Genomic DNA, 13,251 nt, shown 5'->3' with positions numbered 1-13,251 from the left:
TGCTTCCTGCCCAGGACAGTCACCTTGTGCTCGGGAGAGCGCAGAACAGAGCGGGCAGGCTCCACGCTGCCTCCTCCAGGAGAATGGGTGCTGTACCCCACAGGAAGCACGGCCAGCAGAGCCAGCAGCCACGGGGAGGGCAGGCTGGGACCCGCCACCAGAGGCAGGGGCACACAGGGCCGCACGGTCCGTCTGCAAACTCAGCTCCCAGGACAGGCAGTGGGCAGCTCCAGCTTGGCTTGGCCCAACCCCACTGGCTCCACTGGCCCCACTGGCCCTGGAGACGCCCAGCTCATGCCCAGGGAGGTGAGGGAACAATGAGGGTCTGTGAGCGGGGATGGAGCAGCAGGGCACTGCCCACAGGCCTGGCCTGCTCCATCAGGGTACTGAGGGAACCCCGACACCCGGCTGGACAAAGTGCCGTGTGATCAGGCAGCACAGCACCCCACAGTCTCCTGGGCCATCATGTGGTCACAGGCACAGAGCCCTCTGGCTCACCTGACAGTGCTGGACGGCAGCACCTCCTCCCTCCACCTGCCCACTCGCAGTCGGCCCTCCTCCTCCATGCTGGAACAGCGCCAGCAGTAAGGGTGCCACAGCAGAGCTGAGAGCCTGCACAGCTAGTGTCGCCCCACGTGTCACAGCACCAGGTGCCAGGACTGGTCATCGGGCTGCAGGCTCTCCATGTGCAGTGTCACTCCCCTGGGTGCCCAGGAGCAGGTGGGTCCCACATGCCCTTCCAGTCACCTCTCCCACCTCTGGTGGCCTCAGCCCTGCTCGGGTCAGCCCTGGTGGTAAGAGGGCACCGTGCTCTCATCTGCATTCCTGCCCACAGAGGGCAGTGAACAGCTCTCCACAAAGCACCAAGCCCCTAGGGCCCTCACTGGGCAGTGCCTGCCAGCTCTGCCCATCCTAACTCTGTGTACCTGCATGTGCTTCTGACACCTGCCCACTGCTGCTGCCCAACGACCTTGTGGTGTCTACTTGTGAAAACATGGAGCCTCGGTGGGCACCCGCATGGTCTGTCCAGGTCTGTCCACGCTGCTGTGGTCTGAAGCTGTCCTTGGGCGCTCGGGTGCAGGAGGTGCCTGGTGCTCCTGACCTGGCCCTTCCAGCGGCATGTTGCTGTCGCCCACGGTCCCCTCCAGTGGGCATGGACACATGGGGCTCCGCCTCCCTCTGCTGCAGCTTGTCTGGGTCTCCTGCAGCTGTGGGCTCTCGTAAATGGCTCTGGCCTGTGGGGCCACCTGCTCAGCGTGAGGACCGTGGCTCCCCAGGCCTGCTAGCTTGCAGCTGTGCTCTCCACTCCCCTGGCTCGACCTAACCCCACAGGCCTTACCTGGATCAACCACGTCTTGTTTTCCACTTTCCCATCAGCTCTTGGCACTCACCAAGAGATGCCCTCACTGGCTAGTCTGAAGCCAGTGCAGGCTGCCTCCAGGTCTCCCATGCCGGCCACTTCTGGGCCACGGCTGCCCTGTGACCCCTAGCGGGTCCTGACCTGCACTCCACGTGGCCCACGCTTGCCCAGCCTCTCCTAACTTCTCCACGTGCCCAGGACGCCCGGTGACACGCGCCTCCCCTCTGCTCGCCTCAGCTCTGGCTGGCGCTGGCTCATCATGGCAGCTTCCCTGATGCTGCATTCCCACGGTGTCCCCAGAGCTCCCGAGATACCACCCACTCGACTTCTGGCGCATCACTCTGACAGTCGGCCCCAGGTGTCTGCGACCACCCTTGGCCTCAGCAACCCCGCCGTGCCGTTGAGGTGGGAGCTTCTCTTCTTTTAATAAAAAGTCCTTCTGGGGAGTTGGGCTATAGCTCAGTGGCAAAGCAAAAAAAATCCCACCAAAAGAAAAAAAGATAAAAAAAATAACCCTTTTGGAGCTGGAGTTGTGGCTCAGTGGTAGGTGCTTGCCTGGCATGTGTGAGGCCCTGGGTTCGATCCTTAGCACATGTAAATAAATAAATAAAATAAAAAATCCACTGACAACTAAAAAAAAGTCCTGGGTGTGTGTGGTGCTCCTGAGTCTACAGCACCCTCATCCATTCAGGAAGGTTCCAGAAGCCTCTCTCCCTCTTCCCGGGGCCGGAACAACAGCGTGCCAGTGTCCCGTGTCTGACTTCACCTCTCTGGCCCCCAGCCGCTGTGCCCTGCTCTAAATGGGTCTCCCTCCTCCCTCCTCCACTGGCGTCCTCCGAGCCTGGATCCACACCTGCTCTCAGTCCAGGTCTGGTGAGCCCCCACTCCTGTTCTCAAGCACACAGTCTTGGTCTGCTCTCTGTTGCTGTAACCGCCATGCTGACTGACTGGCAAGGAATGAGGCTCATTCTGCTGGCTCACCTTCCCACTGGGGAGCTGTAGTCCTGAGGCAGCCCAGCTTTGCCTGGAGAGTCCCTGCCCCACACAAGGCCAGCCCCACAGCGAGGCCCTGCCCTTTCGGCCTCTTTGACCTACCCCCTCAACCCCTCAGGAGTGGGCTGAGTTCTAGGGGGAGCTGGTGGAGACGCTGGACCCTGGCAGAACTAATCGTGGTTCTCAGGTCCCTGTTTACTGACCCAGCGTCTGACCCACACAGGTCTGTTTCCCTCCTGGCCAACAGACATGTGGTCTGTGAAGGCTTTCTTCGCGGCCTGTGGTGGCTGGAAAGCTAGGGCACTCCTGAGGACAGCAGGAAGCACAAGGCCCTACCACAGACCCAGGCTGCCCCAGAGTGTGCGGGCCTCGGGTGGGGAGCACGGAGGGCGGCACAGCATGGGAGCACCAGGCACCTGCTGCGAGCGTGCCCGTGATACAGAGCCCAACAGCCAGACCCAGGCACCGCATCTCCAGGTGCCCACGGAGTCTGGGCTTCCCGTCAAAACTCAGAGTGACACCTGCCACCTGGTCCCTGGTGTCAAGAGCACAATGGATTGCGCGTGTCGGCCTGAAGGTGGCCTGCGCCTCCAGAAGGGCCTGCACATGGCCTCCCCGCAGCGCCCAGCTGAGCACTGTGCACAGAGCAGGTGCTCAACACAAGCGGCCAATGCCCACTCTCATGGTCGTACATCCGGGGGCAAATGGCCACATTCTAGTGGAGACACCAAGGGCCAGGCCCCAGGCAGCTGGCACAAAGCAGAAGCCGCTCAGCCCCACGGAGCTCAGGAGCTGGACGTGCTTCTGCACCAGGATGGCCCCGCAGGGCACGCCACTCCCACCCACTTCTGGGGGTGGACCCTGGGCAGGCGCTTAGCCAACAGCTCTGGCGGGGACCCTCTCCCGCAGCAATGCAGTGTGACGCCAACGTACTTTGCGAATTTCACAGTGGTCGCATTCCGAGGCACGAAGCCAGTGTGGAACTGAATCTGGAACATCTTCATGGATGCCATCTGTAGAGGGCACACGCAGACATGGCTGAAGGTGCAGCTAGGCCTCGGGGCTGACACCTGCCCTCCTCTCGGCCAGGGCTGGGTGTAGGGGGAGAGAGGCCTGTGTGCAGCTGAGGCAAGGACGGCCCCGCGTGAAGCATGCAGCCCAGCACTCAGGGGAGCCCAACCAGCAGGCTGGCACTCCCCTGCCCCGCACTGCCCAGGCAGCCAGCGGCCAGCTGTGGTTCCCCTCCCATGGCACTCACCTTGGCCTGCAGCCGGCCCCCCAGTGTGGACCTGGCATGGTAAATGACGAGGAGCACGTCCCCTTGCACTGTCGTGCCCAGGGGGATGACTGCTCTGCCGTCCTCACTCCTGAACTCCCTGAGGAGGAGAGAACCCGCGCATGGCCACGCGGCAGGAACCCCAGGGTCCCGAGCTCCCAGTGCCCGAGCCACAGCACCTCCTCCTGGGACCTCGCGCCCTCACCGCATCCTGTCGTACTCCTGGGACGTGGTGGCCACGCGCTCGTCCCCCACGTAGACCTCGCAGAAGGGCCGGCAGCCGTTCCTCTGCTTGCTGAACAGCGGCACGGGCGTCATGACGATGGCCTTCACCAGCATCGGCTTGCTATGCGGCGTGATGGGCTCCTCGGCCACCATGTCACACACGTACTCGATGTACCTGGGGGGACACGCCCATCACCACCGGTACTCTGCTCTTTTCAATTCAAAGCCAGAGATTTCCCTTGAAATCTGAGCTGCTCCTCACAGACTGAAAGCTATGATTTTCATTCAGTTCGAAATATTTCTAGTTTGTCCTCAGGACGTCCCCTGAGTCTCAGGCTATTTGTACGACGTCTGACCCAGCAATGCTGAGAGATTGCGCTGGACGCCCTCCAGCTCCCGACCCCAGGTTCTGCCCCACAGTGGCCTGAGAATACGCTCCACGTGTAACTTCAACTCTTGACTTGCTAACGCCGTGACTGCTCAATGTGTCCTGTGCCTTTGGTTTCAAAAGGTCTCTGTCACCAGCAGGTGACATGTTCTCGGGCCTGCCGCCTGTGCCTCGGCTCCCGAGGGAGGGCCGGGTCCTGCCACGCTGACCCGCGCACCGTCTGTCCACTGCTGACGCAGCCCCTCCCCTTATTTCTGGACGTGCTCCTGCAGGAGCCTCCATGCTGCCCCCCCCCGCGGGAGCCCAAGGAGCGACGACCTGCCGGCTCGCCCTGCGCGGTAGACTCTTCTTGGGGCGGAGCAACACGAGGACCCCGTCTGCCAGCCAATAGCCACGGCGAGAGGCTGAATGCCGACAGGGCAGGAGCTTGGCCTTCTGGTGAGAACGCAGTTGGCTGTCGGCTGCACCTGTGTGGCGTGCGCAGGACCTGCCCTGGTGCTTGGGCTCCTGACCAACAGGGCCGTGAGGGACACATGGCTGCTCCCAGGAGCCAGCCCGGCTCTCGCCACCCAGCTGTCCGACCCTGTTGCCTGGCTGGCACTCATGGTCGGCCTGGCTGTGCTGCCACTGTCCTCGCTCGCTGTCAGCTCTCAGCACATCTTCCCTTCTGTTCTGTGACCTCTTCCTGGGTCAGCCGAGCTGCACTGGGCCGGAGCCCAGGGCCTCGCGTGCGCCAGGCAAGTGCTGCAGGAGCCACCCCCAGCCCTAACCACGGCACTCCATGTGGCCTGCTCTCCGTTCCTTCTCCTGTGGTTTCTGGCACGTCTTCTTCCACATGCAGCACCCGCCCTGTTAGTCTGCAGCAGTCTGGGGTAGAGTGCTGAGACGGGTCTTCACACCTGTGGGTCCCAATCCTGCAGTGTCCTGAGCCTCCCGGACCTGAGGCTGGGCGTCTGCTGTGAGCACCAGAGACTCCTGGGCTGCTTCTCTGTGGTGTCTCTATCCTCTACTCTCCCTTTCCTCTGGGAAGCACTGTGTGTGTCTGGCCACCTGCGATGGTCCTACAGCTCCTGGTCTCTGGGCTTCTGCTCTTCACTGGGCAGTGCATGACCTGTCAGAAGTCCCCAGCTCACTCCTCAGCAGTGGTGTCCGCATGCAGGCCCCACTGGCTCTTGCCCACCTTGGCTGCTGCAGCTCCTACTCTCGTCCCTGCCCTCTTCAAGGGCCTCGGCACACTGGTCCGCTCTTTCAAACGTCCCTAGCACGCCACTGTGCTGTGGTCTCCTTCGTCTCTTCAAGAAGGTGAACTCAGGCAGGGCCTGTGCCAGAGAGACCACAGAAGGGCCTTCGAGGGGACCCAGACCGTCCTGTGCTGCAGCCTGAGGCGCTGCCCTCGCCCACCTTGCCAGGCAGCACACTAGGCCTGCAGTGACCTGGGGCTCAGCCACATCTTCCCTGTCAGCAGGGGTCCTGGCCCCCTAGCGGGGCTGACACACCTTGCGTCTGGCCAGCTGGGGCCACAGGACCCAGTTCCCTAGGGTTTGAAAACATCACGGGCACGTAGGTGGTCCAGCCCGCTGTCAGGGGAGCACAGCTGGCATGTCTCTGCTGGGGTCTCAGAGTCCCTCCCTGCCCCAACTTCTCCTGCACAGCAGGCCCCAACATGCAGGATGTGGGAGAGCAAGTGGCCTATGTCCACTGTGCTGAAAGGCCCTACCTGCCACCACCTTGCTGTGGCCTGGGAGGCAGAGCTGCCTGCCACTTGCCCAGGGTGGCTTGAAGGACCTGCTACCACAAGGTGCTCTGCCCCGGGCAAGTGGGCAGATGAGGTAAGCCCTGCTTCTGGGGACCTGTGAGTTGTGGGGACACCACGGCCCTCACTGGCCTGGGCCCTGCTCGTTGCAGCCCCCGTCCTGGCTGTGCTGCTATGCTCCGCCCACTCTGGGGGTCTCTGTTGTCCACACAGAGGGCAGGAGGCTCCAGGTGCTCATCGAGACCAAGCACAGTGACTCCTCAGACCTGGCCATCTAAGAGGTCCCTGTCAGAGTAGGAGAACGGCCAGGCGTGGACGCTGCTGATGAATGCAGACGTTCCAGAGAAAGGATGGGAAGGCACGGGCAGCTTCGGCCTCGAGCCACAGGTGAAGCGCCATGTCGCCCACACAGAGCAAGCCCCGGGCGGAGTGTTCCAGAGCATGTGGCAGGCGCCAAGGCCTCGCTCGCAGAAGTGGCACCGCACACCCTGCGGTGTCCGAGGTTCATGTGCACCCCACCTCACCTCCAGGGCAGAGCCCCACGGCTCCCAGGAGGGCAGCACTGGCCCTGTAAGCAGGCGGCCAGCCCAGGCTCACATGCTGCTGGACCACAGGTTGGACCCTCATGGCTCTCAAGTCCCAGCCAGGGCCTGAGCCACAGCCAGTATGGCGCTGACCAGCTGGAACAGCCACTCGCATGAGCTCTAAGTCCAGAAGCCCGGCTGAGGTGACACCGTATCTAGGGCAGTGGGGCACGGTCACCTGAGCACGGAGCAGTGGTCACACCCCGGCAAGGGACATGCAGTACCTTTTGTGAGATGGCCAAATGCCTGGTGGGCAGCGCCTCATGCTGAACATGTACACGGCAGCCTCTGCGGTGCTGAAGAGACGGCAGAAGCAGAGGAAGGAGCAGACGGCCACGGCGGACGCAGCTCTCCCGTCCTAGGGTGAGGGACACGGGCTCTGGCACCCACAGTACACAGAGATGGGGGGTGTAGACTTCCTAACTACTAAGTGCCAAGGCGTGGCACAGGACGCCCCCTCTGATCTGGAGTACATTCAGGAGCTTGGAACCCAGCAGAGAAGGGTCTCCAGACAAGCCCTCCTGGCCAGCTCTTGCAGCTACTGTCCCACATGACCTCAAGCTTGACCCACTGGCCCCAGGGGCTCAACATCTGCCCCAACTCTCCCAGCACTGCCCCTGGTGTGAGCCCTGAGTGCAGCTCCATGTCTGCAGGAAGCGTGTGGATGCTCCCTCACTCTGTGGACTCAGACACCTGAGGAGAGGAGGCAGCAGGCACGGCCATGGGCAGGGTAGGGCCTCGAGGTGGGAGGCACAGGTCACGGGGCCCAGGGGTGCCCTCACCAAGGGCTCTTCCCCTAGCAATCTGTGCCCCCGGACCCTGAGTACCCTGGGGCAGGACCTCCTCTGCCTGCAGTCTGCCTCACCCAGGGGAAGAGCACCTGCCCGTTTCCAACAGGCCTGGTTTCAGTGAGAGCGTGTGGGAGCGCGGCCAGCATGTCCCCCTGACGCACCATGCAGTGCACAACACAGACATTCCTCTGGTCCTGCCGCAGCCAGGAGTGCATGTTCCTGCAGATGGCGTACAGGCTGTGCAGGTGTGGTGCCCGCCTGGCTGCCCAGCCGCACTCGGAGACCTGCAGAAGAAGCCAGCTCGGCTCAGCTCCCATGCTGGCGCTGGGCACTGGCCCACACCTCCCTGGTGCCCACTGTGCAGCACTGTCCTCCTCAAAGATATGTCAAGAGGTGCCCGAGACCTTCCTCCGTCAATGTGTGTGGGCAGGGGACCTGTGACCCTGAGCTGTGCGCCACAGGACACAGCTCACTGACCACCCCTCCCTGTGCTTGGTCAGCTGGACACGTGGAAACCTCTGCACACACTCACGTGGGGGCTCGTGGTGCTCCTCATGCCGCAGGAGCAGCGAGGTGGGGACACCTGGTCTGCTGACACAGGGACCCCCAGCCCACTGCTCTCTGGGCCCCTGGGCTCCTGCCACAGCCCACCTGGGCCCAGCCCCAGTCACCCTGCAGTGCAATGCAATGGCCAGGTGGAACATTCCACCTGGAACTGCGCTCAGTGGGGACAGCCACCAGGGTCACCACGATGTGCAGGGGCCACTGACCCGGCTGTGGAATTTGGAGGCCCGGTAGGTTCTTGGGGACAAGTTGTAGACGGCGTAGTGCCCCGGGTGCTTAGCATCCAGGAACAGCCGCACGTCCTCAATGTTGTTCTTGATGGCTGACTCCACGCCTTCGGCCGGGAAGGACATCACTGAAGAGAGAGCCTGTCAGCCTCTGGCAAGGTGGCCTGCAGCCTCCCCTGCTGCCCGCTGACCTCTTCGCCCTTGGGGATGTCTGGCCTGGGCTGCTGACCAAGGTGTAAAGACCACCCCCATGGGAGACCCCATGGATCAGTGTGAGGGCTCCAGGTTTTCCCTTGCAGCCTGATGCCAGCAGGGTGCCCAGGCACCAGGATACCCCTGACTGTTTTGTGCCTGCAGACCCACACTTCAGAAGTGCACAGCCTGGCATCAGAGCTGCAGACGGCGCTGGGAGGTGTGCCAACACAGGCAGCCCTGCCTGCGGCCTCTGGGAGCCTCGTGGGAGCTCTCTCAGGGGGAGGGTCCGAGGCCTGACCAGGTCAACGCACCGGCAATCCTAGATGTGATGTAGGATATGTCCAGATCGCCCTTGGCATAGCTGGAAGGAGAAGAGCAGGAGGTTACTGCAGGAAGCACCTGCAGTCACGTTCCGAGTGCCAGGCGGAGCCTTGAGGCACCCGCGCCGTAGGCTGACCCCGCCAGGAAGGTGTGTGTGCAGAGGTGGGTACGTGCACACAGGGTCCTGTGTACGTGGAGCTGACACCCGATCAGAGACACAGGAAGCAACACCTGCAGGCGGGCACAGGGCAGGCCCAGCAGGGCCTTCAGCCATTTTACCACTTTCCTAAGTGCTGGGGGACAATCTTGAACAAGATGCCAACACCGTAAGCCCACTGCAAAGGCCAGCAACCCGAATACAGGACAGACCTGGAGCTGCACAGGCCAGAGGGGAGCCAGCAGGCACTGCTGGAGGGAAGGAGGGAAGCCCGAGGCTCCTGACCTGTTCCTACAGTGGTCTTGGTCACCTCACAGAGGCCAACTGTCCTTAAACAGCCCCACAGAATCAATGGAATGCAGACAGAAATCCTCAGTGACACACGGGAAGCTAAAAATCCTATTCTAAAATTCAACTCAATAAAAAGTTGTGCAAGCAGAGCCAACACATTCTGGGGAGACAGGGCCAGGAGGCCAGTCAGCACACAGAGCAGCTGAGCCGCAGCACCCACCACATCTGAGCAGGGAGGCCAGCACAGAACACAGACCAGGGTGGGCACCCTGGTGGCCGTCAGCAAAGGGGTGCTCACCAGCAGAAGCCAGCAAAAGGTCAACAGACCGAGGCCCAGACAGACTGGAGACCCAACACCATAAAACCAACAACACAAGATGTATTCACAGTGATCTTAACAGCCATGGGTGGGCCAGGGATGCTGGGGGTTGAATCCATGGTGCTTTGCAACTGAGCTATATCCCAGCCCTTTCTAACTTATACTTTGAGACAGGATCTTGCAGAGGCTGGCTGCAAACTGGACATCATCTTGCCTCCATCTCCTGAGCTGCTGGAATTAACAGAGTCCCCACTGTGCCTGGCTTAATCTTCACATTTTAAAGTTCATTTACAACTACTTACAATTAGTTAACTCAGGATGAGAGGGCCTCCCAAACAAGACAAGGAGCAGAAGACTCAGCAAAGCAGAGGCAAGTCCGAAGCTCTGGTGCTGCTGCCGACGAGGCAGTCTGAGACAAGGTATTGCTGTGGGGCTGGGGTTGTGGCACAGTGGCAGCGTGCATGCCTAGCACATGTGAGGCACCGGATTCAACCCTCAGCACCACATATAAATAAATGAAATAAAGGTCTACTGACAAAAAACCAAAACAAACAAAAAAACCTCAGCTGTATGTGGTGGCACACACCTGTGATCCTAGCTACTAGGAGACTGAGGCAGGAGGGTCCCAAGTTCCAGGCCAGCCTGGGCAACTTAGAAAGGCCCTGTCTCAAAATAAAAAACGGAAAGGGCCTGGATACAGCTCTGGGGTCTGGCACCCTCCTGGCATGTGTGTGGCCCTGGGTTCAATTCCCAGCACACTCCACAGAAGAGTAAGTGACCAAGTCTCCCAGAGCCAACAGCAAAGGCTACCATACACACCAGGGCCTGGCCGCCCTCCAGAAGGCACCAACACCCACACCTCAACCCTGGCACAGTGGGCAGAACAGATACAGGCACCAGTCACCCACACCTCAACCCCTCTACCCTGCCAGGGTGAACCAGGGGGCTGGCCATGCGAGCTTCAGACGTGTGCAAGGCTGCGTCAGTCTGCACCCAGCCTGAGAAGACCCATGGCTCCATCTGCAGGGAGAAAAGGCAGCCATGGGCACCATGAGCGGCCCAGGGCTCAAGGCCACCACCCATCCCTACACCCGGGCAAGAACCAAAAAACGAAGAAGTGGATGAGGGATGCTGTTCAGAGACAGCACTTGCCTGGCGTGCACAGGGCCTGGGGTCCACCCCAGCACCACAAAAGCACACAGAGGAGCTTGACTGCTGCTTGAAGAGACCTCACACTCAGCCTCTGAGGGACAGTGTCCCAACCCAAGCATGCACCCAGATGGACACACACACATGCGTCCACACGGGCCCCTGCCCGGGCCGAGAACACCTGTGCACACAAGGGCATCACGGCTCAAGAGGAAGAGCAAAGAAAAGGCTAGGAAGTCCCCAGCTGCAGGTGCATGCAGAGCAGTGGCTCCCAGTGTCCCGTAACAGACTCACAGGCAGTCAGCAGTGGAAGTACAGGACCAGGGCCAGCAGGGCTGATCCCTGAACAGCTGCAGAGGAGCCCTGGACATGGGGCTGCTCTCCGGGGCGTCCCTGGCCTGCAGCGGTGCTCTGTGACCACGTGTCAAGCCTCTGTGGCCAGGAGACCTTGTGAATGAGGGATACTGTGCCCTACAGTGGCCTCGCCTGTTACATACCCAGAGAAGGAAGGTGCAGTGTGCTGGGCACTAGCAGAGAAAGGGGTCCAAGCTGGGCACTGCCCACACCCAGGGCCAGTCCCAACAGGGGTCTACAGATGGACTTCCCCAGCTCTGCAGCGCTGGGCTTCCTCTGAGTCTGCCTCTGGCTCTGCCCTTAGCAGAGGAGGCAGAGGGGGCACAGCCCACACTTACTTAGCAACAGACTGGATGACCTTGGAGGAGGTGTCCTTGAGGTTAGTGAAGAGCCGCTCGGTCCCACCCCGCAGGATGTCAAGAAGCCCACCATGAGGCTGGTCGTACTCTGCCAGTGCCAGGCCTGCAGGAGACAGGGCTTGGCAAGTGAGGGTGCCTGCGGCACGAAGGGGTGTGGAGCACTGGGAGGCGCTGATGGCCCAGCCCACGCCCAGCAGTGAGCCTGCCTGGGCCCGAGCAGTCTGACAGAGCCCCAGGGAAGTAGCCCATGTGGGCACAGAGGCGAGCTGTGCCTCAGACATGGCTTGCAGCTGGAGCGCTACCCACTGTGGGCAGAGGCCACACCACCCTGGCTATGAAGTCACGAGTGGAGGATGACCAAAGTGGACCCTGAGCCCAGGGGTCCTGGAGTGCGGCCTCACAGGCTTAAGTGTGCAGATGCAGGTGCAGATGCGCCCGGGCTCCGACTGGCTCCAGTCCATGCTGCACACCACAAGTGCACGCCCCACAGCCAGACGAGAGGCGCTGGGCACCACACTGCACCTGCTGGGCCCACAGTGTGGACCTGGGTGCCCGAACATGGGACGGCCAGTTCCTGGGGCCAAGTCCTCTCCTCAGAAGACCAAGAGGATGGGAGGGGGCTCAGCCCACAGCCAGCATATATCCATGTCCCTGCCCCAGTCCCCACAGGCACATTCACAGAAGCCCACTCTGCACCAGGTGGAAGGTCAGGCCATGGGCACATGTGGCCCCAGCCCTGCAACCCCTCCTGCAGCTCAGCTCTACTCCCGCTCTGCTCTACCAGGCACCTCCAGGCCTCTGCCTTAGATGCTGTTGTCAATGCTGCCCAAAGCAGGCCTGGCCCTTGTTCTCAGCTCCCAGGAGGACCCTGGAAGTCAGTTCCCCTGGGGCCTTGGGCTATAATGGACAGTCCAGGCTCTGGTGGCTTAAGGTGGGTTTTGGGTCACCCTAGCTTGACTTCTGGAGAAGCTGGAGACTAAAGTCAACTGTACCCATGAGTCTGGCCCCAGCGTAACCCTGGCCATGAGGCAGGTTGATACGCTGACCACCCCATGGATAGGACCCTGGAGGCCCAAGCCTGGAGCCCCAACCCACCTTCAACTCCATGGCTTCAGTCTGAATCCTCCCTGTAGGATCCCACACCACACTTTAGTGCATGAGCTCAGCTGAGCTGAGTCTCGGAAATGGAGGGGCCTGGGGGAGGCCAGGGACTAAGTCTTGCTGTCTGCCTCCCACCACCAGACTCAAAGTCCCACACGAGAGGAAGTTGGGGCCCTGTCACCATACGTGCCTGGTATCCAGCACACAGCAGGGGGTGGACAGTGGGCGTGAGTGCTCACCTCCACTGTAGCCACTGCTCACAGAGCTTCCAGCGGGGGGTGGTGCTCGGGATGGCCCTGGGTTGCCATAGCCCCCATTCTGCTCCAGCAGCTGTAGGAGTCAAAAGCATGGAGTTGGCACCCTGGCAAGCAAGACTGGTGTGCACCTGCCTTGGCCCGTGCACACGGCCCTGCACTAGGCCTCTCTCTGCCCACTACGGATCGAGGTGGAGTGCAGGCCACCTGTGGCTCTGAAACACTCAGCATGGCGGAGGAAGTGGCTGAGGGCCCATCCTCAGGCACTTGGTTACCGACACCCCACCTCCGCCTCTCCTGCTGCTTCCCGATCCACCCGACCACTGGCAGACGCACAGACGTGCAGTCACGATGCCCTGGAACCTGGCTGCTGGCACTGCTCCCACTGCCACCTCAGACCCTCTGTCCATGGCACAGCCTTGTCTGGGGAGTCGGCCCCAAGGAGGCGCTCAACAGACCTGCACATGAGTGGTCAGAGTGCTTGGAGGCCCCGAGGACCAGTGCACCCTCCCTGCATGTCCTTTGGCGAGTGAGTGAGGCCCACAGGCTCTGCCACCCACCTGGCCCCTGTAACCTCCAGGGCCTGCAGC

The 13,251-nt window shown here is 61.5% G+C and overlaps 1 protein-coding gene across 5 annotated transcripts in view; it reads right to left on the bottom strand.

Moving 5' to 3' along the window:
• GAK (cyclin G associated kinase) overlaps window positions 1–13,251 on the bottom strand; it is a 53,370-nt gene that overhangs the window by 14,401 nt on the left and 25,718 nt on the right. For all 5 annotated transcript variants that reach the window (XM_079154868.1, XM_079154870.1, XM_079154869.1 and 2 more), the window contains 9 exons: window positions 12,647–12,737; window positions 11,286–11,409; window positions 8,668–8,717; window positions 8,141–8,289; window positions 7,532–7,654; window positions 6,804–6,937; window positions 3,835–4,029; window positions 3,612–3,729; window positions 3,287–3,366 (listed from right to left, as the gene is read on the bottom strand). In XM_079154868.1, the coding sequence (XP_079010994.1) occupies window positions 3,287–3,366; window positions 3,612–3,729; window positions 3,835–4,029; window positions 6,804–6,937; window positions 7,532–7,654; window positions 8,141–8,289; window positions 8,668–8,717; window positions 11,286–11,409; window positions 12,647–12,737 (1,064 nt within the window). The remainder of the gene's footprint in view (window positions 1–3,286; window positions 3,367–3,611; window positions 3,730–3,834; window positions 4,030–6,803; window positions 6,938–7,531; window positions 7,655–8,140; window positions 8,290–8,667; window positions 8,718–11,285; window positions 11,410–12,646; window positions 12,738–13,251) is intronic.

Source organism: Sciurus vulgaris (assembly GCF_902686455.1).
Source record: "Sciurus vulgaris genome assembly, chromosome: 9".
Classification (NCBI taxonomy): domain Eukaryota; kingdom Metazoa; phylum Chordata; class Mammalia; order Rodentia; family Sciuridae; genus Sciurus; species Sciurus vulgaris.
Note: the sequence above shows the minus strand (reverse complement) of the source record. Positions and strands in the feature narration are given on the sequence as shown.